This window comes from Lissotriton vulgaris, chromosome 1_1 (genome assembly GCF_964263255.1).
Source record: "Lissotriton vulgaris chromosome 1_1, aLisVul1.2, whole genome shotgun sequence".
Taxonomy (NCBI): Eukaryota; Metazoa; Chordata; class Amphibia; order Caudata; family Salamandridae; genus Lissotriton; species Lissotriton vulgaris.
Window position 1 is genome coordinate 791,862,165 of NC_141685.1, and position 26,653 is coordinate 791,888,817.

The following is a 26,653-nucleotide window of genomic DNA, read 5'->3' on the forward strand; positions in this document are numbered from 1 at the left end:
TTCCAACTAACAAACATTGACAACGTCAATAGTCCGCGCTTGTTATAGGTGTAATGTTGCGAGTTGTATTATATATCTGGCTGCAATGACCGAAGCAGCAAAATACTAGTCGGGCGGCACACTATGCGAAGCACAGATTTTTTAGCTTACGTGTTTTTAAGCCATGCCCTTCATTACAACGACCACGCCCCTTTGAGACCCCCCCCCCAGTTTTTCCTTCCCACTTAAACCCCTGCTTAAATGCCTCATGGTAGCTTATTTAGAGGTGGTTTTAAACCAGCAGACACATCAATTCTACCTACAGTCAACACAGAAGTGCCACACATTATAGGCATTGACTCATTCGAGGTATGATGGGCAGGAAAGAATACTTGGAACTGTGTCATGCATGATGCATGGACATTGGATCATTAAGTGGTGCCGAGTCATGCATGATGGACATGCATTAGTAACGTAGAGCTCTAGGTAGACACACATGGAATCACAAAAAAATCGTCATCATTGATATGCATGAGTAGGGGCCCCTTCTGCTATTGCTTGCAGAGGGACAGAAGACCTCTATACCTTTATTCCCACTGAATGAATGATGACTTTTTCAGCAACTCCATCCCTTAAAGGGACTGGTGGCTCCTTCAAACAAGCACTGGCAAAGCAAAAACATCTCACATTTAGAACCTATTGGCTTTGCCAATGCTGTACAGCATTGTAAAACACAAAATGTGTATTGCCGATTCTGCATTGCAACATAAATAAATGAATCACAAGGATGTGCGCATACAGGCCATTGCACTACTGGGGCCCACTTTATACAGTAGTTGTGCACATGCATGATATGATGTTGGCGCACCTGTTACCTCACATGCCTACTGAATGACGTGCAACACAAAAAGATGGACGGAATGCTGAACATTGTCAAACATTCACCCTCAGTCACAGTTCTGGGTTTGATCCATCGTTATTTTGCTCAACATGCCATTCCAGTTTGGAAGCAGCCATATCCAAATCAGCCTTGACCCTGCCTGCCACTGGAACAGTCCAGCCCAAACTGCCATGCCAGGCCCTCCCTGGACAGGAAAGCTAACATCCTGTCAATGGTTTCAGGATATCACCCCTCATCAGCCAGGCTAGCTTGAAATATGGTGGTGTAGCAAGCACAGGAATGACGTCTGAGCATACCCTTCCAACTTAGGGCTAAAATGCAACACAAAAAGATGGACGGAATGCTGAACAATGTCATACAAAAATCACTGTTCTCACTAATTATCCAAAAAAGCAGACCCCACTTGGACAGTAATAAAAAAAATCAAAAAAAAATCTGCTAAACTGCTTTTCAGCAAATGGAGTAGCCCACAAACAAATGGAAGCTGCTGGGCCCGCCAAGAAACGTAAAAATAAATATGTAAATAAAAACTAAAAGGATCACAACACGTGGGTGTACAATGGAGGAGCGAAGCAACTGGTAATGGGCAGGTGAATGGGAATTAAACAATGGTAAAAGTAGCACACGATGGAGAACACAACACAAAGCAGGGGGGATGACGGTGTTGCATATTGGAGAGAGAGCAGCCCATGAGGGAGAACGTAATAATGTGCACACAGCAGAGAGAGCTGGAAAACACAAGTTCTTAAAGAAAAAGAAAAAAAATATGTTCCTTTGCAGTGAAAGAATACAAGCCAGCCACTCAAAAGTATAGTAAATAGGCTACACCTAAGGGGAGGAGCAAACACAAGAAGAGGAAGACAAGCTATTGTATAAAAGGCAAGCAAATGATTGACAGTAAAGCCAGCCAATGGTAAACAATGCAAGCTCTATGCCCACTGCACATTTTTGATATGGTCCACAAAAGGCCTTCATCTAACAGACAGCCAATAGCTGTATAGCAGGCAGGAGCTAAAGATGTTTACATTCAGTGAATTACATCAGGGTAAGCAACAGTAGTCCAATGCACCACTGTGTGCTCATATAATGCCAAACACACATTAATAAGATGAAAGCTGCCTAGCGGGACAGATTCCATATAACGAAGGACAAACTACTCCCCTTTAGAAAGTTTGTATGAGATCAATGGCTGAACGCCCAGACCACTGATGCAGTTAAATTTGTAATTATTAGGATAAGGAGGAACATCCATATCACAGCCTTCTATCTACTGATTTGTAAAATGGCATAACGTTTACTTACCAAGGTAGGAAGTTATATCTGACTCACAAAGATATATATATTTGTATTTTGGGTTTCTCTTTTCTGACATCACAATGTCTTTTTCTAAAGTGCAGATTTTGCGACTGCAAAAAATCTTGTTCATAGGACCCATAATTCTTAAATAATATAAAGTACTTAAAGCCAATGACATGTTGAAATCAAAGCAAATATCAAGCGAGGACACAACCTGAATGAAGAGAGGCAATTACAGGAGAAGCAGCCTCTCGGGAGTGTTCTCTGAATGTGTAATGGAGATTTGCTCTCTATCGGTCATGTGCATTTCTATCTCAGGAACATGCTTTAGCAATTCCTGCAACTGGTGAAAATCTGTGTTGTCTATCATGTTTCTCTGAATCTGGGGACTATTACACTATTTTGCCCCAAAGCCAGTCAACTTGTTAGTCCAGATCGAATCTGCATGAGCTAAGAAGGGACATTTTGGGATCCATTAACCTTTGGTGAAATCCGGCAAAAGGGTTGAAGCCAGTTGGTGCAGCTGCCGGGCGCGAGCAATCATGCCCCTAATATATGATGTGATATGAGAGAAGAGTGCATTTCCTCTTAGGGTCAACCTTGATGAGGGATATAAAAAATGCTTCATACATCCAAGTGCGCTGATTTACCTTTGCCAGGTGGATAGTCACTTAACTCTTACTCCATGATAAAGGCTAATCGATGGCCTTCCCTGGCATGAAACTGTTCACACACCACAAGAACTAAGGAAGAACCTTTGACTTCTTACAGGTGTGTTCTCTAACAGCGACCTATACAGCAGCTATGACAGCTACACTATGTGTTTGAGGGCATTAATCTCTTAACAAATTTCCGAACAACAATGCAACACATTTTCTTGAGGACTGAGCTGCCCAATATTAACCTCTCCTTCACTTTGGTAGCTGCGCCCGATCAGTTGGGAACTGCACGCACCATCAGTACGGGTAAAACAAGCATTTACAATGCAACGGTCTCACCTTTGCAAAAGTTAGAGCTATTGGCATTGTAAATGACATATTTTTTATTTGTGTGTTGGTTTTGAAAACAGATAAATAAATGGCATTGTCATTTACAATGCCACTAGCGTAATCTCTCGCAAATGCCACACACAAACACACAGAACCACACACACACACGCACACACACAGCCCCACAAACACACACAGCCCCACAAACACACACAAACACACACACACACACACAAACACACACACAGAGCCACACAGCCACACACAGCCACACAGCAACACACACACACAGCCCCACACACACAGAGCCACACACACAGAGCCACACACACAGAGCCACACACACACGCAGAGCCCCACACACACAGAGCCCCACACACACAGAGCCCCACACACACAGAGCCCCACACACACAGAGCCCCACACACACAGAGCCCCACACACACAGAGCCCCACACACACAGAGCCCCACACACACAGAGCCACACACACACAGAGCCACACACACACAGAGCCACACACACAAGCTCTTTTGACGAGTGTAACCGTCTGATACATAGAATGTGCCCACTCATTAACTATTGGGGTAGCTCGAGTCAGCTGTCCCAGAAGTACATATACAGAGGTCAAACTGTTCCTCTTCCCAACGAGCAAGTCTATCACCCCTGAATGTTAACATGTCGAGGCCAAAACTAAATTTCCAATGATCCAACTGTCCAGACCACACAACTGGTCATAATGCATAACAATCCGAAATTGACATTAACCTAACCCACAACACGCCATGAGCGACGCCAACTTGACAGCGCTCCAAGATGCGGAAACTACTGCTGGTGCCTCATTTGGGTTTACTTCATGAAGTCCTTCAACATAGAGACAACTGACAATCCGCTACTATACGAGACAGAAAACACTTTACCTTAATAGCATGCAGCTCATTGCAACATATATACCAAGAATATTGATAGTTAACTTGTAAAATGCAAGGTTATCACTATACTTAAAGAATTCAGATCTAGGGGTGAGTGGCGGGTGCTCAGGTTCGGGGGTGAGTGGCAGGTGCTCAGGTCCGGGGGTGAGTGGCGGGTGCTCAGATTTAGGGGTGAGTGGCGGGTGCTCAGGTCCAGGGGTGAGTGGCGGGTGCTCCGGGCCAGGGGTGAGTGGCGGGTGCTCAGGTCCAGGGGTGAGTGGCGGGTGCTCAGATCCAGGGGTGAGTGGCGGGTGCTCAGATCCAGGGGTGAGTGGCGGGTGCTCAGATCCAGGGGTGAGTGGCGGGTGCTCAGATCCAGGGGTGAGTGGCGGGTGTCCAGATCCAGTGTTTAGTGACGGGAGCCAGCCACGGTGTAGTTGTGAGTGATTACTGCAGAGGTCCTGAGGTGGGTGGTGATGCCAATGTCCAGTGCAGCGGTGAATAAAGGGTATAGGGCTGAATTAAGGGTGCTCAGTACCATACCAGGTCTGAGAGATTCAGGTTCATCCCAGCCGTTTGACTAAACCTCGCCCTCACCCGCCTAGTATTATAAAATAAGCGAGCGCCCATCTGTTCGGGAGCCATGGGGGGTGGCCACGTTGGGGCAAGCTCTCCGCCCTGCATATCCGGGCTCAGGACGCCTCCGACAGACAAACACTCACTGTGTAACTTTCCGGGAGTGTGTGTTTTGTTGGCTCAACTGCCAACATGCATTGAGCTGTTACTGAAAGTCCATTTTGAAGCAAAGCATCCTTTGTGACAGAGCCACCTGTTAACCTTGGTGTGTTACGAACACATTACACGAGGCACCCAACCAACCGCGGGACAACTGGCATCCAACCAAGGCAACAAAGACACCAATGTGTAAGTCGCACAACAATAAACTTGTGGAAGACGAACGCTCGAATAACACACTTTCTGAATAAAGACTCTGGAAAGGATGTGGCGTTGCCAATACAGCAGCCGACTTTGAAACTGGGAAAGGTCCGAATCTCACGTCGCCTGGACATCCTGTTTTTTCTAAGCAAATCACCTTATTTTACAATCATGAGCAAAGTAACTGGTGCTCGTATAAAGCGCTCGGATATTGTAAAGTCGGAAACCTTCGGGTCAAGTTAGCGCTATACAGAAACTGCCCAAAAAGGACGAGTCAGCAGCTGCTGCTGCTCTCAGAACGAAGCTCACCTCGGGTGAAGATTCTAAAGCCCCATTTTAAGCGTTCCACTGAAATCTAGAAGCTTCCAGGTTCACAGTTGGCTAATGATCACGCGCGAGGTTTAGCTGGACAGGGCACTTTACAAGGGGGGAGGTTCACCGCAGTAAGGCATCGCAAGCTGCTTATCAGAGAAGCAGGGACCCTTCCCCTGTGCGCGGGTTGCTGGGCAACCGCTACGTGGGCGAGATGTGTTGACTTCCTGGTCTGTGGAAAGCCGATGCGTGCAGGTCGGTGCACAGTGGACGAGTTTCGCTAAAAGTAGCTACTAAGGATGTGGATTCAGAACCCCCATTGCACGTTTAAGCCTAGTCTTAGCCGTAGAAGACGCAGGATTCTGGGCTGACACGCACAATACCACGACCAGAAACAAGAACAAGGAGGAGGGGCGGGTGGCGGTGTGCGCCACCGACGGTGGGTGGCGGTAGGGGTGATGACGGTGGGGGCATGACATAGATGTGCATCGAGCAATGCAATGTACACAAGGGGCGGCAGGGAGCGAGCGAGCAGGTGATGTGATCAAGCCGTGCGCGTACACATCTCATGTTATCCCACTTGAAAGTGCTGTACGTGTGGGACAGTTTAACTCCATGCTGGATTGCCTGCGAAAGCGGGACAGGCATTGTGCACGTGGCTGTGCGTGCGCGTCCACAGACCCCATTCGCTGCGCATGCCCCGGTCTGTCTCCCTTGAGAGGCATGACGCTGACAATAAGTCTCGCTGGCAGCAGCGCTTTATAGTAAACTCATGCATCTGGGCAGCTAATTTAGAGGATCTAGTTCTGCCTCCTAGCCCAACCGACATAATTCTTGTATAGTACAAATAGTGATTGTGGAGTTAGGTGAGATATTTATTGTGTAATGATTTCTCCTTAATTCAGGGTTCTCCACCTTCAGTGAAGTCAGTTGAGACCTGACAAAGGGAATGATTTCTTTGCTGGGTGGTTAAATATTGAACAAACACAACAGGAAGAGATGCAAAATAAGACAGGAAATAAGAAGATAATATTAGCAACACAATATATTGTGACATAGTACTGCCCTGGCAGAAGTCACCTTCCAGGGTTAGTAACAGGGATTGAGATTGTTGGATGATTGTAGAGTAAGGATATCAGTAATATTGTGTCATGTTTAACTGCATTTAATTCAAAGTCCTTAAACAAAAACTTCCCACTGAAGGATTTTTGGCAACGTATCTGCAAAAGTGACAAAGGGATTACATATGGAAAGTTTCTCTGTCGTACAGTAAATGTATACTGCAAGTCACCGAAGTGTTCAGTGACCAGGTAGAGATTTCCAATTTCTTTAAAAATTGCTCTGTTACTTAAAACCAATGCACATCCCCTACCAAGAATAAAATGAATACAACATTAAAAGCTAGTTGTTTGTCTTACACTCAAAATCAGCAAGATTTCATTTTAGCAATTCATAGTTACAGAATAGCTTAAAGTTCGATCACAATAAACTTCATATTTTGACCAGTAGGCAAAATATCTCAAGAATATATGTAATGCACTAGAATACTTAATGTATAGTCTCTTACTACAGTTTTTTGATAGATGGCCACAAAGAGCGCATTTCGTCAGCTTTATGTTCTCTGATATATCATCTCCTGACCACTTTTGACAAACAGTCCCAACACTTAACTTGCCCTGGACGTCTATCACATGCAGAAAATGATAGTTATGGTACCAAAGGGGTCGCCATACCTTGGTTTTATGTTACATTAACACTGAAAGGGATCAGAGCTTTAAGAATCCAGCACCAAACGTGGTTATTAGTGAGAGCCTGTCAAATCTACACTGAATCACTGTGCATTGGGTCTAGGATGTGACCCACATACATCCCAAAAGAAGTGATTATAACCCACCACTGTCAAATCAAAAAAAGAATGACCCCCACCAGAGACAAATAATTAAAGTTACTTATATAGTCCTAGTACATCATATTAAAGCAAAAACACAACACATTAATAAATAGCTTCCCAGATGAATAAGACAGATGGTCGCAATACTGGATTGTAGTAAATTAATTCCTTTTATTCAGAGGCACTTTAGTCTTTTCTTTAAAACATCACACAATTGCTTGCAGCCAACGTGTTTCATCCCTTATGGGACTTCTTCAGGGTATCAACAGAGTTTGTATCCATAGATGTTATTAATGAAGGTTCATGTCACATTTAAAAACAACACCGACGATGATACCATGTATTGATAATTTTTTTTTATACCTTGGTTTATGTTCGCTACGTCAAGGGTTTTAATTACTTGGGTAGGTCCTCAGTAGTCTGGAATCTTTCTTCGAAAATAGTAAGAAGCTTTAACATCCTGACATTTATACGAGGGTGTACTGGGTCGAAAGCTATAAAAGTGCCTCTAAAAGGTCATAGAACTGCAATATGATTTGCATTACCCAAGGCAGAAACTATTTTATTCATTTGAATACACACATGGTCACGCCATCAGCCCTACCAAAAAACATTTAAATCATTGTGTTGCTCCTTCAAGTTCACTGCAGATCACAAAAAACCCAACAGAATCTAATGCAAAAATAAACACACCCAAAAAGTAGTTGTATTTTTTGCAAAAAGATATTAGAATCCGTTTAATACAAGTCCGATTTAAAAAATGTTGTGGCTCAGAATATGTAAAGATATGCAGTATGTCTTTTCTGTAATGACCTTAGTGTGAAAAAAAGAAGGAAAAAAAAACACGTTGGCATTAACATCTTTTTCTGCTGATCACTTTCTTTTTAGAAAAGTGCATCAGAAGAACGAAAAGCCGGCTTTAGATGATGCATCCTATTTTTTTAACTGTATGAGTAAAATAAAAATATAAAGAAAACCTACCTGCCAGCCTCGTAGCCACCAGTGGCCACCACTTCTTATTGCAGGAAGCATCTGGGCTCCCAAGCTTTCTAAGCCAATGACAACGCTGCAATGCAGAGTTGGGATTGGTTCCCTAAAGCCAATCACAAGACTGCTTTGCAGTGTTGACTGGTCTGAGTGCGTTCAGTTGTGCACAGGGATCCTGTGGATATTCTCCATCAGGCTGTGTAACGCAGCCTGGTGGGGAACATGCAAAGTGTGCATGAATGTTTGGCTGGCCGAAGACGGCTGGTCAAACATTCATACGCACTTTGAGTGGCTCACCACTCCTCCCCCCGACCCCTGCTCTGGCCAGCACCGCCCTTCATCGCACCTAGGAACAGAAAAAGAACAAAACGTTATTATCATTTTATTTTTCCTCTGTACTGCTCTTAAATCAGTGGGGCGACCATCCTCCGCCTTAGTGTAGGAGCGGACCTGGTGTCAGTCATTAAAATACTGGCGAGGCTGGTTAAAAAAAAAAACACATTGCCTAATGGCAACCTTAGCTCATGTCCAAGGCAAGCTGCAGTGGAGAGGTGTGTGTAAGTGGGGACAGGGGTTTAACTGCCAATGATGCAGCAGGTGCAGCAACACCAGGGCTGAGTGGCCATCTGCACCTAAATTATGGCTGTTTCTGTGTGGGGGTTTTGACAATGTTTATGTACTTTAGTCCGTGTATGACGTCCACAGTAATATACTTTGGGATGGGGCATGCATTATACTATTCAGATAATGGCTGTGAATGCTTCACTGAATGAGCAGCCACGACTGAATCATCAATGTCTGTTCAAATAAATGTCTTACATAAGAATTAATGTGGAATTACAATAGCCAGTAGCGAATGTGTGTCTGTGCTCTGCCAGATGCTGTGATAAAGTAAATTAATGTGTTATCTCAAGTAGGAAATTGTGCTGCACTTAATTTATTCTCATCAGTGTGGCAGGGTTACAAATGGGAGCATTTCATATTCTGATATCTTGTTGCAGTACACTGCACACTCTCAGGTTATAGTTGGAGGCCACTCCAATTATGCTACTTTACTGCTGTGGAGTTTTACACATAATTATGGATTTGCCACATAATCAATCTTTTACTGCATAATCTGTAGGTTTAAGAAAAAATAAACTGCAACATGTATTGCAGGGCAGTTGAAGACCCTTCGCAAAGGTTGGCTGGTCACCTTTCTTTTGCTTATTGTTGTACTTGGGTGGTAAACTTGTACTAATGAGGTGCAATCTATATCCAGACCGTGTTATGTGTAAAAAAAAACAAAAAAAACTCCCGCCACAATATCAGTGGTTCTGATTATAATGGTCTTACTCTTTGTCTAACCACATCTACTTCCAATGGCACTGATCATAATTTAGTTCAATATAGGGATGCCAAGAGTTATGCAATATGTCATGATATACAAACATAGGCATTATTGCTCATTATCCAAACTTACCTCAGAGCTAAATTGTTCACTTCACAGGTATATTTTAAACTTGAGGACTCAAAAGTTTTGTCACAACCAAAATATGATTTTCAGATAGTCTGGGTACATCACATATAGGCTTTCCTGCTTTCAGTTTCTATTTTTGGTAAATTCTGGTGGGGTTTATTCAGTGTTTTCAAGTGATTTCAATACCTTAAAAAAACAGTGGTTATCAGTCGTTACACATTTTCGTGCCATTAAAAACAACAGAAACAGTGTTTTTCTGGTGTTTTTGAAACTTTTTGCTTTTATTATTGCCTGCTTTGCACTGATAGTGCATGCTATATAGACAGTGTATAGACAGTGTATATGAGGTCCAAATACATTTTTACAAATCAAACTTTTCGTAGTACACTACACAATACTTCTTCAGTGAATCTTTGGTCATGCACGCTTGCTCTTTCCTTCCCATGTAAACTTTTATCTGTGAAAAGGCCCTCTCAACATTGGCACGAGACAGGCTACGCCAAAATAGCCAGTACACAATTTGCTAACTCTGGCCACTGACTTAGCTTTCCATGCCAATACTTGTGCACCTGAAGATTCTCTGGGACAGGTCCTGCAACATATACATTGAACTGGGAGCATATGTCCCCAGAGTTATTGAAGCGGTCAAAAATGAATAGGCACTTTTGAAACTCCTGAGAAAATGTCCCATTACGGAAGGGATCTATAACTTGTGCAGAGTACCACAGTGAGGCTTCATGGACTTCAAATGCCATGGTTGGTGAAGGGCTGTTTCTCATACGTTGTAAAGTAAAAGTTACTGAATTGCTCCTCAGCATTTCTTTGCTTACCAAGTGGCAAGCACTCTAACATGGAACATGTTGCAGTGCTAAAGTCACTAAAAGTGTCTCCCAGCCTACTCTCAAGGAGATGTTTCACATCTACACCAATTATGCTGAACACTTGGTAGGCAAGTGTGTTTTCAGAATCTAGTTAGGTCGAGCTGGTGTAAGCAGTGCAGAGCACTGCGTCCAGCGAAGCATCTTTTGTTACTCACTTCCTGGGAATGTGAGACAGGGGATAGACACGCGCAGGCGATTTCCACATGTGAATGCGCACGTTCACCCACATGCCGTGCACGGTAATTAACCTTTATCCCGCATTTGTTTTCCCGCGGACTTTCAAGCCGCATACTATTTATCCGCAAGGTCATTGACCTCGCATGCCATCATCCCGCATTTTTTCAAAACGCATGTGCATTTATCACCCATGCCTTTACAACGAATTACGTTGTAAAGGCATGTATGGTAAATGCATTTGCGTTGTGAAAACCACGATGACGAGAGAGGTAAGAGGGTTTGGGTTAATTTTTTCGTCGTGCTGGGTTAGTGATTGTGTAGTGTAGTGTTGTGTTAGTGTAGTGTAGAGTTGTGGTGGTTGTTTAGTGTAGGGTCGTGCTGGGGGAAGTGTTATAGGGGTTAGGGTAGTGTTGTAGTGTAGAGTCATGCTGGGGGTAGTGTTTTAGGGTTTAGGGTTGTGTTGTAGTGTTTGTGTAGTGCAGGGTCATGTTGGGGGTAGTGTTTTAGGGTTTAGGCAACTGCTCTTTAAGCTCAGCAACTCGGACCCAGATGTTCTTATGTTTTATTGTGCTACCCTTGGAATCACGAAAGTCATTCTGAATCCAAAAGAACAAGTTCTCATTGTAAGACTGGACACAGTAGTAAGAATCACTTACGATAAGTGTTGTCACACTTGGATCTGCGTACTCCAACGCAAGCATCAGAGCACGAAGCTCTGCTAATTGTGCAGTGCAGTCCCCTAGTGTCTGCGTGTGCACGACCCTGGACTTTAACTCATCGTTCACCATGGCACCGACCACAATGGCACATGCGGAAACGTAGGCATGTTTAGAGCCGTGCGCAACCTGCGCCGAACCATCAGTGTAAATGATACAATGGAAATCCTCCAGGGGTCGCATTGCTAAAGGAGCTGGGTGAACGAATTCATACTGCAAGTACTCCTGCGACCGTAGTTAGGCGTCAAAAATAAACGTGACATCTTGGGATGTAAAGGATGCAGCCCATTGAATCCACTGAGGGTGCAAAGCTTTAGAATTTGGTACACTAGACTTCGTAACTGCCTCCACGGCAAGACACGGTGTAACAACCAACATTCGCTTTCCCTGTGACAGGGCATGTTCCTTAAGAATCGCCATCTGCACAGCCGTCAAAACTTTTTCCACTGTGGAAAAGCACAATTCAGCCGAAGTGTACAAGTGTGACTTGTAAGCAATAGGTACTGTGTCTCCTTCATTAAAAGTCAGGTACGTGAAACCTACCATCCCAGGGATAATTCTTATCACCAGGTTGGTTTGGTTATCACGAGTCAGTAAGAATTTGGAAGCGAGCAGATCAGCTTCCAAAGACTGCAGAATAGCTGAATGCTCAGGAAGCCATCATGATTTGGAAAAAGATGGTTGTATCAAAGCATACAAAGGCTTGATACGCTGGGCATATTCCGGAATGTATGTTCTCCCGAAATTCAAGAAGCCCAATAAAGATTGTAATTTTTTCAGTGTTGTCGGAGCGCGCAGTTGTGCGCATTTCTCCAAGAAGTGAGGAGCCAATCCCTTTCTCTCATTGTTGAGCTCGTAGCCCAGAAACAACACTGTGTACTCTGCAATGTGCGATTTTGCAAAAGTTGAATTTGTAACCTAAGTTTGCAAAGGTACAAATAATCCCGTTGACTCGACACAGATGCTCCCAAAGTTCGTCGTTCGTGAGATATATGTCATCCACATACGAACAAGCATCTGGGTCGATTCTCTCCAAAAGAGAGACAATGCGGGCAGTGAAAATCCCAGGACTATTCTTGTAGCCCATAGGCAAACGCCGAAATTGTTTTTGGACACCGCCACAAGTAAAGGAGGTCCATTGGGAACTTAGACCATCCAATCGATGGGCATAAAAACCATTGGAAAGGTCAAGCGTGGTTTTAAACTGCTTACGCACAAGACTATTCACTAGAGCAGAGCCGTGAGTATTCTGTACTGCACAGTTACGGCAATGCGAGTTTAAATGCCGGTAATCCAATACCAAACGATATGAACCGTCTGGCTTGTTCACAGTAAAAAGAGGGTTATTCATTGGTGACACACACGTTTCAATAACACCTTGATATTCCAATTGTTCAAGGATAGCCGCGACGGAAGCCTTTGCTTCACGCCGTATGGGATATTGAGGTTGAGGCTGAGACCGTAAAGGAATCTCGTGGCATGGGGACAATTTATCCCAACCACATTGATTGCGGTACACAGCCGGTGCTAGAGCCAGAGCCCACTCTTCTGCAAAATGCAGCGCATCCTCTTTCGAGACTGTGTTCGCGAAAAGAGGGAGGATCACCTCCTCCCTCTTTCGCGGAGCTGCGAGCACAAAAGGTGGGGGCCAGTCAGCCTTCGAAAGCAAAATGTCATATGTAGACGAAAGATTGTCCCAAAATACCCCTTTTATGGTTCGCTGTATGTCACCTTCGATTAACAGGACAAATTCAAAAAGTCTATCAGGGGGAGAAACTCTTCATCAGCTGTTTCAATCACAACATAAGTATCAGTCGCTGTCACCTTCAGTAGTGGACGCAGGGCCTCTCTCACTATGGTAATCTCCGCTGCGTTGTCCAGCAAGGTCAGAGTCCACGTCAGATTCCGAAGCCGCGTTCTCACTATCTGTGGCATATCGATGTGCTGTTAAGGCTGCGACTTTCTTCTTGGCAAACTGCGGTCTTTTAGGCGTAGAGCCCTCCTGCTTTTCTGCACCGTTCCTCGGGCGGGGCTGGTCACGTCGTTGTTGGCCACCCCGACCACTGCCGCCCCCTCCACCACCGGTTGTCGGGCCGATGAGTCCTGAAAGGAACGAGGAGAGTGTTGGTCAGAAGCATGAAATTGATCAGGAGTCCTAACCGTCGCGCGATCATAAACACGTTCCGACTGCGCAGGCAACGGAGACGCAGGACGAGAAGCCTGGGTTTGTTGTTGTTGCTGTTGCTTACCCTGTTTCTGTTTTTTAGGCCAATTCTGTTTTTTGGACTTGGGCTGAACTTCCGTTTCCGAAGTTTGTCCCTGGGGCTGCTTTTTCTCCTTAACAGAAAAAGGCTCAAGACCCTTACTATTGCGACCCACGGTTTTATAAGCCGCCACAATAATTTTCGCTAACTGTCGGGGTTTCTCGGCATTGGGAAGCGCCGCCAACGCGTTAGCAACCTGAAAGTTCACTGCATCCCCCTTGACATTAGCAAGGATCCGATCGCAAACTACATCAAAGGTGCCACACAGGCGCATGCCCAATTCTACCGCAGACTCCAGTCCGTGATCATCTGGAACACGTTTAAGGACCGTAGACAGCACGGACATAGACGGGGTGCCGTAGCACCTAGCATAGACCGCTGCAAAAGTCTTACCCCAGGTCTCACAGTCAACGAGCTCAGGGGCCAAATCTTTCGGCAAACTAAGCGTAAGAATCTGGTGTTTTTCACCAGGAGTCGTATTAGGAAATACAGCTTCCAGCTGGTCAAATTTCTCGGCAAGCCAGAAAGGAAAATCATCCTTATCCTGGGGCTTCTTGCTCATTACGGCATAGACCATGACGGGACTGAGTTTCAAACCACCCTGTCCGTCCGGAAGCGCCGCACCCCCCTGGGGCTCCACCCGGAAGATTACGGCCCATGTAATGCACTAAGGCTTTAATCACGGCAATTGCGACTACATGTAGTCGTCGAAGTTCAGCCACGTTACAATTGCCGTGTAGAGGATGAGGAGTAAATCCAGCCAAAACAGGCCAACTAGGACCTGGAATGGACAAAGGACCTAACCTCGGAGCGTTCAAAGAATGGGGTAGGGCGCCACCAAACTAGACTTGATGCTGCCAAACGTCAATAGGAACTTCCTGTGCCCTGTACGGAGTATACCCAATAGGTACAGCCGTGGGAGTGTATGTGTGGAACACACCAGAATTTGCGTCCAACTCCGGAAACGTCACCCACGAATAAAAGAGTTTGTAAGGGTAAGCAGCATCCGCACTCACCACCATTATGACAGCCAAGCCCTCCAAAGGCACATTGTACATCCGCAAATGATCTCGCACCGCAATGCGACTATGCTTCGGAATGTCCACGGCAGCCATGACAGCACAGGAAATATGAAAAACAAAGTCAACTTTGTAGCACAACTGGGTAGTAATTCAAAGAAACCTTTTTAGTAAGAATCAAGCTTGAAAAGACCTATTTCAAAATAGGTAGGTTTATCCGACACCACTGTTTTCCGGAAATGGCAGTGAAGGGGTTAAGGAATGAATGATCTACTACTCTAGTGTCATGATATAAGGCCAACAACGTTGGGCGCCATGTAGCGGGAATTCCGTTCTCCTACAGAACTGTGCATAGAGACCTGGAACCTCGGTGAATAAGGATGGCCCAAAACTCACCTCAGTACCCAAAATCCTCTTACCGAGCTAGCTACAGTGTCTCATTGGTCATAACAAACTCCCAATGCTTAGACAGACCAGAACATTAACTTAGATTACCTCAGGTATCGTGGAACACATGAACACTCTTTCGTTATATAACCATTGCAAACCAGAACATGGAGTAAATGAGGACACGTGCATGTTTGAAATATTTATTTACTAATGCATTGTTCTCAAACGCAGTATCTTGTACAATACTAGCAAACATATTATAAGCAACAAAGTTATCAGCATAGTTATTAGTCCATAAAAGGCGAATGGTGACGGCATACTAAGATGTTGAAATGAATAGGAATTAATAACGCCCTATTCACACCCTCCCTATTTAGCATAGTATTTTATATCTATGAAGGTCTCATTTGGGTTTTAGCAGGGCGGGCCCATACCTCAAAACCTCAGTGGCAGAGGATCACATCATCTTCCACCAGCTCTCTGCATGCGAAGCACCATCAAGTGTGTTACGTGTGTGTTCAGCACAACAACATAAAACCCGCCTAGAGCCAGATTTTGGCAGCAGCATGTGTGTTATGTCTATGGAGGTGCGAAGATCAGACCTCACAACAACATCGTGTCGAGTTATCCTTGCAGCCTTCAGCACTCACTGTGCAGACAGTGTACCGAGCAAAACTGATATCAGAGCAATAACATATTATTTCTCAAGTAAATCGCGAAGCTCTTCTGGGTTGAAAGCTAAAACAACAATTATGTGTTGTGTGCAAAATGAGGCAGAAAGGTAAAATGGCGTTTAAACATTTAATAAGCTCATGCTAACTTAACACAGCATATAGAAAAGAATTAGCGATATGACAAGGCCTGACAGATATGGGGGACACCAGAACTTAAAGCTTGAATTTCAGATCCAGCACTGGCTAAGCAGACTTGAAATGTATGGTCCTTAAGAAATGACGTCAGCCAGGCAAGGGCCTTTCCTTCCAGGCCCAAAGATGATAGGCGTTCAAGCAAGATGGAGTGAGAGAGTATCAAAAGCTGCATCAAGGTCTAATAAGATCAGCACAGTGATACCGCCCTCATCCAGGAGTCATCTAGGATGTTCGGTGACTCCAAGGAGAGTAGATTTCATACGGTTTGCCCTGAACCCGGAATGCGAAGGGTGAAAAAATGATTGGGCCTCTACGTAGGATGCGAGATGAACATCAACATGCTTCTCTAAAATTTTGAAAAGCACAGGTAGCCAAGACATTGGTCTGAAGTTTGAACAGATCGAAGCATCCAGATTTGGGTTTTTTAGGAGTGAAAGCACAATTGCGTGCTTCCAACTCTGAGTGACAAGGCCCTCATGTAATGAAGTGTTCAGTAGATCAACCATCATATGGAATAGTATTGGATGCAGTAGGCCAAGTTTGGACGGTGGAAGGGGCTCCAATGAGGAGCCTGATTTGATAGCTTACAGAATAGTGAGAAAGGTGAAGAGGTCAAAAGTAGGCCAGAGTGACATAGTAGGTGTTAAATTAAAACTATTTATACGGTTACAAAGTTCTTGTTGAGGCTAGTTCATTCGCTGATTAGGAAGGTCTAAAACCCCACGTGAGGAGTTGTTCTTGACGTCTTTGGACAGTTGGAGATAGATGTCAGCCATTTTAAGGTCTCGCCTGAGCCAATGCGCTTGCGCATTGCTCCGGCGAGATTATAGTAAGCAGAAAAGAAAAGTCTACCAAAAGGGCTGCGGATCGCATACAGTTCATGTGATCTATGCGTGTGCACACCATCGCCAGCCAAATAACACACCACCATTTGTCTGTGCCTCGGCATCAGACTTCAAAGGCTGCCGCTCCCCCGCCTCAGACTTCAAAGGAATGCGCTCCCGCGCCACAGCAATGCCGAGAGCTTGTCTCTGGACGAAAGTGAAAACCTACCGTGCTTGTTTACAGTAGCCTTGCTCCTCAAATGCTGTTGCTGTGTTGCCATCTCTCTAGGGACACTCAGCTTGAAAACACTCGACTTGCTAGCTGCAATGCTACATCCGCTACGCTTTGCCTCTAGACACGTTGATCCCTCGCAGACTGTGCTGACTCTGCCCCTCCTGATTCTGAAACTGACCAACGCAGTCACCACGCAGTCCCTTCTCTTTGTCTTATGATGTCTGCCCTGCCACCATTTACTTCAGATCCTCACCCTCAAACCTCCTCACCCTCACACCCCCTCACACACCCTCACCCCCATCACCCTCACTCACCCTCACACATATCACTGAGGGGGGCACCACCACATCACTGAGGGGGGCACCACCACATCACTGAGGGGGGCACCACCACATCACTGAGGGGGGCACCACCACATCACTGAGGGGGGCACCACCACATCACTGAGGGGGGCACCACCACATCACTGAGGGGGGCACCACCACATCACTGAGGGGGGCACCACCACATCACTGAGGGGGGCACCACCACATCACTGAGGGGGGCACCACCACATCACTGAGGGGGGCACCACCACATCACTGAGGGGGGCACCACCACATCACTGAGGGGGGCACCACCACATCACTGAGGGGGGCACCACCACATCACTGAGGGGGGCACCACCACATCACTGAGGGGGGCACCACCACATCACTGAGGGGGGCACCACCACATCACTGAGGGGGGCACCACCACATCACTGAGGGGGGCACCACCACATCACTGAGGGGGGCACCACCACATCACTCGGGGACACCACCACATCACTCGGGGACACCACCACATCACTCGGGGACACCACCACATCACTCGGGGGCACCACCACATCACTCGGGGGCACCACCACATCACTCGGGGGCACCACCACATCACTCGGGGGCACCACCACATCACTCGGGGACACCACCACATCACTCGGGGACACCACCACATCACTCGGGGACACCACCACATCACTCGGGGACACCACCACATCACTCGGGGACACCACCACATCACTCGGGGGCACCACCACATCACTCGGGGACACCACCACATCACTCGGGGACACCACCACATCACTCGGGGACACCCCCACATCACTCGGGGACACCCCCACATCACTCGGGGACACCACCACATCAATCAGGGACACCACCACATCACTCAGGGACACCACCACATCACTCAGGGACACCACCACATCACTCAGGGACACCACCACATCACTCAGGGACACCACCACATCACTCAGGGACACCACCACATCACTCAGGGACACCACCACATCACTCAGGGACACCACCACATCACTCAGGGACACCACCACATCACTCAGGGACACCACCACATCACTCAGGGACACCACCACATCACTCGGGGACACCGCCACATCACTCGGGGACACCGCCACATCACTCGGGGACACCGCCACATCACTCGGGGACACCGCCACATCACTTGGGGACACCGCCACATCACTTGGGGACTCCGCCACATTACTCGGGGACACGGCCACATTACTCGGGGGCACGGCCACATCACTCGGGGACACCACCACATCACTCAGCGGCACCCCTGCATCACTCAGCGGCACCCCCACATCACTCAGCGGCAGCACCAAATCACTCGGGGACACCACCACATCACTCGGGGACACCACCACATCACTCGGGGACACCACCACATCACTCGGGGACACCACCACATCACTCGGGGACACCACCACATCACTCGGGGACACCACCACATCACTCGGGGACACCACCACATCACTCGGGGACACCACCACATCACTCGGGGACACCACCACATCACTCGGGGACACCACCACATCACTCGGGGACACCACCACATCACTCGGGGACACCACCACATCACTCGGGGACACCACCACATCACTCTAATACACCACCACATCACTCTAATACACCACCACATCACTCAGCCCAACTACATCATCACTCAGCACCACAACAGCACTGCACTGTCCTTGCTTGCTACCAACAAGCATTGCCATAGCCAATAGTACTCGCATTAGGAAAGTGTAAGCTATTGGCTTTGGGATGTATGTCAGTACAACGCGATCATTTTGATCGCAGTACTTTACATTGCGGATTGTACAACGCAAGTCGTTACAACGACTTGCGTTGGAGGGCGCGGATTGAGGAATATTATAATTTTATATTCCAACACCAGTCCATGTAACAGTAGGGAAGGTGTTGGAATATAAAATTACAATATTCCTTAACCAACAGCGCCATCCAGCGCAAGACGTAGTAATGACTTGCGTAATAATGACAGCGTGGTAAAGGTCGTGCGGTGTAAATACTGCGTTGTAAACTACGTTCACCTTGGCTTTGTGAATAACAATGCTATTAATTTATATATTTTCAAAGCCAGCACATATTAAAAAAAAAATGTCATTTACAATACCAATAGCTCACACTTTCCTAATGCGAGACCTATTGCATTGCAAATGCTTGTTTAATAAAGAATTGGGCAAGCCCTCCTCGCATTGACTTTTGGAAAGCAAGGGGGTAGGAGACATTACAAGGATCAGCAAGTTCCCTAACCACCTTAAAAAGCATCCTGGGACAGTTATGTGCCAATGCAATTTTATCGGAATAAAAGGAGGTGGAATATAATGAGGTCTGTTATACAAAGTTAGATATTTTTTAATTGAGGTTTTATACTTCATTTAGGCATCTGCAGCATAAGACTTTCCACAGTCGCTCATATCTTAGTGTTTTTTTCTACTTTAATTGATTCACTAAACCATGGAGCCGGTCGAATATCTCTGGCTGGGTGGAATGAGGAGAGTGGCAAGATGGCATCCAGTGATTTAACAACCCAAATGTCAATAGGTTTTAGATTATGAACGGTCTTCTCCATTACAACAGGTTTCATGTGCAAAAGTTGGGAGTTTAGCATCGAAACATCCAGCTTAGGCCAAACCCTGGCCTTAATAGCGGTTTTATTCAGCACATGCACAGGGTTAGAAATCTGCTTGGTATACAGTTGCTTGTATTAAAGCCTGGCCTGCTGAAAATTATCAGGCTTGGGTTTGACGAGTATAGGCATCAGCTCCTACTCTCAAGTAACTTCACATTTTCTGTATGACTGTTTGGAAGTAGATATAATGCAAATATAGAGCTTGTAGACTACCTTCAGAATGGATGACAATTGGGCACGCACTGGCCTACCCGAATGCACCATTGGGCCCATTCTGATAAAAATTCCTAGAACCAGGACTGCATGAAGATGTTCATTTTTAAAAACAAATAGAGTTTAAAGGGTATATACCAAGCAAGATAACATACTATCAAACAATCAGCAAAAAAGCACAAAACGCATGTGCCAATCTAATTTCGGAGTACAATGCAAATGTTCTGCAAATCGTGAACACACTTTTGACTTCTAAATGTACTTCTTTTTTTAAATGAGTCGTGTTTTGCATTCCTTGAAACAACATTCCTATGCGTGGTACCCGCAGTGCAACATGCACAGAGCTAGCAGTGAGCTCTGGAACAGAACCCTAACGCATATCTTTCCTGGCACGTCCCGTCTCGACTTAACCCAGAACACATGGACGGGTCGCTTTGAGACGAACGTAAACAAGGGCTGCTTTAGATTAGGAATGGTCTCAGAAGGCAGAGCGACAACTCCCGGCAACATTTTCGGAACTGTATACGGCTTCCTTTTGAGCTCACTCCCCACTTCACCGGGCCAGAGGCGGTCCCTTTCATCCCACATCGAACCCCAGCAACAACGTTTTACTCCATAAAGGAGGTCTCTGTTGGGGACATAAAAAGTACCTTTAAGCGGGTGCGCCACATGTTGGTGCCTGGCGAACTTCTGGTACACCAAGGGCCTCAACATGGCTGGCCCCACCGTCAACCTGTCCACAATCGGGCTTTGTTGAAAAACTCGGCGACTTTCACCATCTCTTCCCCAGGACCGCCCTCCGGGGCCCACGGCCAGAAAGCGCCGAGGAGGAGCCGTGGTGACCTCACAGGTGGGCTGAACTTCTGCTCACTTGTGTGTGCCCGGGAATTTAAACACCGCTGTAAGCGTGCTCGGCGTGCAGACTCAGAGCGCGCAGGACGGGACCGCCGTGGGCCCCACGCGCATACATTCACTTATGGCGACAGGGCAGTCACGTGCGGACGTTCCTACGTGCCGGTCCGCTTGACGTGTTATAAGCATTAGCACAAGTCTGGCACGCGTTGGCTACAACATGCAGATGCCGGCGTTTCTACAAAGGAGCACGGAGCCGTAACAGTCTATTTCTGGATTTTGCAAATACAAAGGAAGAACACGCCAGATAAGGTGCGTACTAAGTGCATGTTTACAGCGTTAACAATGAAGGGCGAACATCACTCTAAGACTACTGACACTACAAGTGTTTGGGGCTTTTAAGGGGTGTCCCCTGAGGTCTGCATTGAAGACCCATGAAAGTATAGGTACATTTCGGATCGATGGCATCAAAAGTCTTGAAAGTACTGTGCAAGGCGACATGAGGGCTATAAGAAAGCACACTACCATTGAATGAAAACTCCAAAATACAGACGAGGGAAAATAGGTAAAATGCTCAGATAGCTGTAAACACCCGAGCCGAGTCATTTAGGAATACCTCAGGTACCCAAAGATTAACAAGGCAGAACACCGCTAATAAACACTGCGGGCTCTTGTTGTCAAAGTGAGTTATAGCACCAGTCAATGATATTTTAACGCAAAATAGACTAAAAAAAGATCGTCATGTTCCTGTTAAAGTTATGTGGGATTCCAAAACATGACAATTCAACTATTAAAATAATGGCGCTTTTAAATCCCCCTCAAGCCCTAAGGACAAATGGCACGCGTGCGCTAAAACAGCGCCGGTCTACAGCTCCAGGAAAAAAGGCCGATGGGAGACACCGCTCCAGCGCGGACTCAGAAATACCCTATATGGCCCCAGACACAGGCATCAGCCCCCGGAGCCAACATCCTAATCGTGTCTGTTCCAAAGAGCTGGACGGTTTTATGAGTGGTTTGATCCCAATGTACACTGAAGATGCAGAGGGAAGGCTTCCAAGCGGATGCACCGAGCAGGAGGCAAAGGCTGGGTGCCTAATACACTCGCACTCGGGGCTCATTACTTTCGCAGGGCTTCCTTGGTGGCTATGACAGAAAGCTGCCTCAAGTGGAAACCCTGGCACAGTACGGCGTACTTAAAGGGAATCCTTCAGGCACGGCGCCTCGGCCAAGAGCAATATGCAGTGGGTATTATCAAAGACCGTTTTGAAACACAGAATGAATATAGTGGACGTTAAGTAAAAAGCATATATAGTCTGCCGTTCATGTTGTAGATGCCTATACTACGTTAGGGATATTTGGCAGACCACAGAGCCTTGAGGCAGAGAAATGCTAAGATTATTGGATATATGTTCTGCATGCACGGACACTATTTCCGTGTATCGTGTTTTAGATACATAGCAAAAATGTTTGGTATAGAAAAACACTGAAGGGAGGGATTTGTGATGCATAGGCACTTTATTTTGGTGTGCATTGTAGAAGAGATGTTCTACAAGCGAACACGGATTCTAGGATGTGCATGAACGGATATATGCCCTGCACAGAAAAAGACTGCTGCGGAACGAACATCAGCAGAAAGAGGTTCTCTACGAAAAGATGCGAGTGGCTGAGCGCGCTTTGTTCAAGTGTCTATTTTAAGGCTGTGTTTGATAAGCAAAGACTGTGGGTATGCATTCTAGCACATTAATGGCGCGCAGACACTGTGGTGTGAGTAAACAAACATGGAAAAAACGTGGACTGCTTTATATACACAATCCATGCAGGGACAGCAGGGGATTAGTGGACCGCAACTCTAGGATGTGTGCTGCAGACCACAGAATATACTCTTGGTATAGTGGAGGAGTATTTATTGTATGATGCATGCAGTGTTAATGGGTGTGTACCGTGTAGTATCGAAGTAAAAGGCTCGAGATGGTTGTGCCAACATTAAGTCAGTTGTAGAGGTGACAGTATCTGTAGTTGTTATTCAGTATCCTCAGTCACCTTCATAGATGTCACATGCTCTATGTCTGTGCCAATATGCTGAGCCATAAATCTGTAGAGCTGAAAGACTCAGTTTCATTGTGCCAAAAGCAGGTCTTGGAGGCGGTGGGCTCTATAATCTTGCACCAGACATTTTACACCATCATTTCCTCCAGATCTCCAACCACCCGCTTCATTGTTCCTTCGAATACACAGGTTCCACATCTCCGCACCATTCTTCATGGCCATAGTGTTCTAGAGGTGCACAGCTATATATCAATGTGCCAACTCACTGAGCTATTGGGTGGTAGTGGTAAAAAACGGTGGACCCAGTGCAAATTAGCACAGCTCATCCCAACCCAACCTACATATAAAGAAACCTCTGAACGGCGCACCCCACCTACTGGCCCAGTAGGGAAATCCTCTTAGACACTGTGCCAGTCCATTGAGTCAGGGAGACCCTGCAATAACATGCTGTGTACCCCCTCAGCCTATCTTTCACACTATTCATGTTTATAGAAAGGCTTGAGGTTATTGTGCGATTCCCCAAAGCTGTTCAGTCATTGAGATGAAACGATCTGCCGGTCAGTGGCAGTCATTTGAACCATGTAATCGTAGAGGTGAAAGTGTCTACTTCCTGGAGAAATTCCTCTAGGCTCATCATCCGTGTACGAGTAAGTAACAGGCTCTGTATCCCAGTGCCAATCCGACCTAGAGTGAACAAGACTAAGCAGCATCCAACCAGAACCCTACAGGCACCTTAGTAATGTTTGCAGTATAACCTCTGTTTCCCATTTAGACTACTCGTATGAAAACATTCTGGGACACACAGGAAGAGAGAAGGCCAGCCACTTATCATCTACTAGCCAGATCATGCTTTGCTCCTGCACTATTGTTAATGCTCCCTCACACCCTAACTCAAACGCCCTCTTCTAGCCTCAGTACACTGCTCTGAACTAATACTGGTGATTTTGTATTTTGGGAATTGACAACACTAATTCTATTATTTTAACTCTTCTTCCTGCACACCCCGCCCATTGATCTTCTAAAAGGCATGAGCCAGAATTTTCACTTCAACATGGAGAAATATACGTGGACTTTGGGACTGTTCTGTGTGCTTTTTGCCACAGGACAATGCACAGCAGGGCAACTAAAAAGCAGCAAGCCCTCTTCAAGACACCCTCGTGCTACAGACAATGGAGAATCAGACAGAAAGTGTGGCTACACTTTCCTGGTCCCAGAGCAGAAAATAACAGGACCCATCTGCATCCACACAAAGGGACCGGTGGCTGAGAAAGCTCAGCTTACACGGATGGACTTAGAAGATCTGAAGGATGTGCTGTCAAAGCAAAAGAGGGACATTGAGACTCTTCAGGTGGTGGTGGATGTGGACGGCAACATAGTGAACGAGGTGAAACTCTTGCGGAAGGAGAGCCGTAACATGAACTCCAGAGTCACACAACTCTATATGCAACTCCTGCATGAGATTATCCGAAAGCGAGACAACCTTCTTGAACTTTCCCAGATTGAGAACAAGATACTCAATGTCACAGCACAGATGCACAAAATTGCAGCCAGGTCTAGGGACCTGGAAGTGAAGTATGCCTCGCTGATTGACGTGGTCAATAACCAGTCTGTGCTGATCTCTATGCTAGAGGACCAGTGCCTAAAGGTCTTCTCTCGTCGGGACCGCCATGGTTCTCCTCCACTTGTTCAGGTTGTGCCTCAACACATTCCAGAGCGTCAGCAACACATTCCTAATGTGCTGGGTGGAAATGAGATCCAGAGAGACCCAGGGTACCCAAGGGATGGTGTCAGTCGTCTGCAACCCCCACCGGCTCCTTCTCCAACCAGAAGTCCCTTCAGAGCGCCCCCTGTGGCCGTCATCAATGAAGGTAAGCATATATGTTTGATGCACTGCAACGAGTCACACAAAAAAATGTATCCTCTGGAGGAGGTTATTCTGTAGTTATATCACTTTCACAAACTATAACGAAAGGCCAGTTCCAATAAAGAACTCTGCTCATCTAACATTTTCCAAATTATTGAAGAATGTCGCTGCAACAAAACATATGACCCCGTCTCTTTAAGTCCCTTTGAAAAATGCATTGAAACTGGTAATTGTTAAGCAACCATGGACACTCTTTGGGTTAGGTTGATCACATATTTATAATACACAATAGTGTAGGTTAAGCTCTCGGTACCCACCAACAGGGTTCCACATTGGTAGGTCAAGAGTCTTTGAGAAACTACAGCTTTGTCACATAATGTTCACACACCATATGGCAGGTGTTTATATGCTATATTTTTAGAAGAGTAACTTCACAATTATTAGGGCACGACGTTTGAAATAGTAAATACGTTACTAAACTACTTCAGTAGCAAATACGTTCCAGAAAATCACGGGATATCATGAAGGAAAAGGTGAAATCATAACAGTGATCTTACTGCAGGGACTGCTTTTCTTGAGAACCTAGTAAATACATTTTCATTTACAGTGTTTTGTGAGGCTCCCAACGGGGATAAGCCGAACTAAGGAGCCTGCTACTAGAGCATACTACTGGGGCCACAGCCAGGGTAAGTGGAGGGGGCGAGGGCACGAGGCCCAAGTTGCCTCCTCCTATGCATCAGGGCTGGCCTAGGGAACCTTCAACTGTCCTTAGGGGATACAGCCAGCTTTAAGTATTTTTAAATGTGACCATAACTGGCTTACGCCCCTCCCCCCCCCAAAAGGACTGCAGTCAGCCTAAGGAGTCTACTAATCAGGCCAAGCCTCGTCTTGTAAGCCCCTAAAGGAGGCCACACACTGTACAGAAAACCCTCAAAGAATCTACATTTTGGTTGGGCGGCACTCTGACATGGCCACATATTTATGCAATTTCCTAACATAGCCACGTCCTGCGTAGGAGTCTGTTAGAATATTGTGTGGTCTTGTCAGTAGATGCCTAAATACAGGGACCCCAATGAAACTTCGAACTATCATAGAGGTTAACAGAATTAAAAAGAAAAGCAAAGATCAAGAGACCATATCTGGTGAACGTTTCCCAAAAAGGAAAGCATGCTTCTCCTATGTTTCAGAATATCCCAATTCACCTGGTTATGAAAATATATCTTATCACTTCTACATTCAATGGAGAGCTTTGATGCAACTTGATCCAGATTGGCAGGACTTTACAGTAAGTTCTGTACCACTGCAGGTAACTCCCTAGTACAGTCTAACTCAATAATGCATTTTACCTCTATTAATCCTACAACACTGCAGAGAAGTGCAGGTGCAGTCCCACCAATTATTGCAGAAAACTTCCAAAACTTATTCACTGCTTCACATAATCCCCTACACCAGTCAATAATCCTTATTCACACCAATATAGACAACTCCTTGTTCAATTGTGCCTCCTGCTGCAAGATAGTAAGTCATGTTCTACACTACACACAGCTGCATGTACAACTTCATCCAAAAATACACTGTCATGCCAATTTCCACACTACTAAATGAACCCCCGACTGAATACCCAGAATCGAAAACTACAATACCTTCTACACTGCTTCAAAATACAC

At 46.0% G+C, this 26,653-nt stretch overlaps 2 protein-coding genes across 10 annotated transcripts in view; one reads left to right on the top strand and one right to left on the bottom strand.

Annotated features, from left to right (window-relative positions):
* Positions 1–26,653, bottom strand: part of RALGPS2 (Ral GEF with PH domain and SH3 binding motif 2) — a 1,046,762-nt gene that overhangs the window by 345,370 nt on the left and 674,739 nt on the right. The window lies entirely within an intron of this gene.
* The window catches only part of ANGPTL1 (angiopoietin like 1), a 68,432-nt gene continuing 62,921 nt past the window's right edge, over positions 21,143–26,653 (top strand). Inside the window, exons 1-2 of the mRNA XM_086956443.1 lie at positions 21,143–21,388; positions 24,148–24,990. Coding sequence (XP_086812569.1) covers positions 24,150–24,990 — 841 coding nt within the window. The 5' untranslated portion in view covers positions 21,143–21,388; positions 24,148–24,149. The remainder of the gene's footprint in view (positions 21,389–24,147; positions 24,991–26,653) is intronic.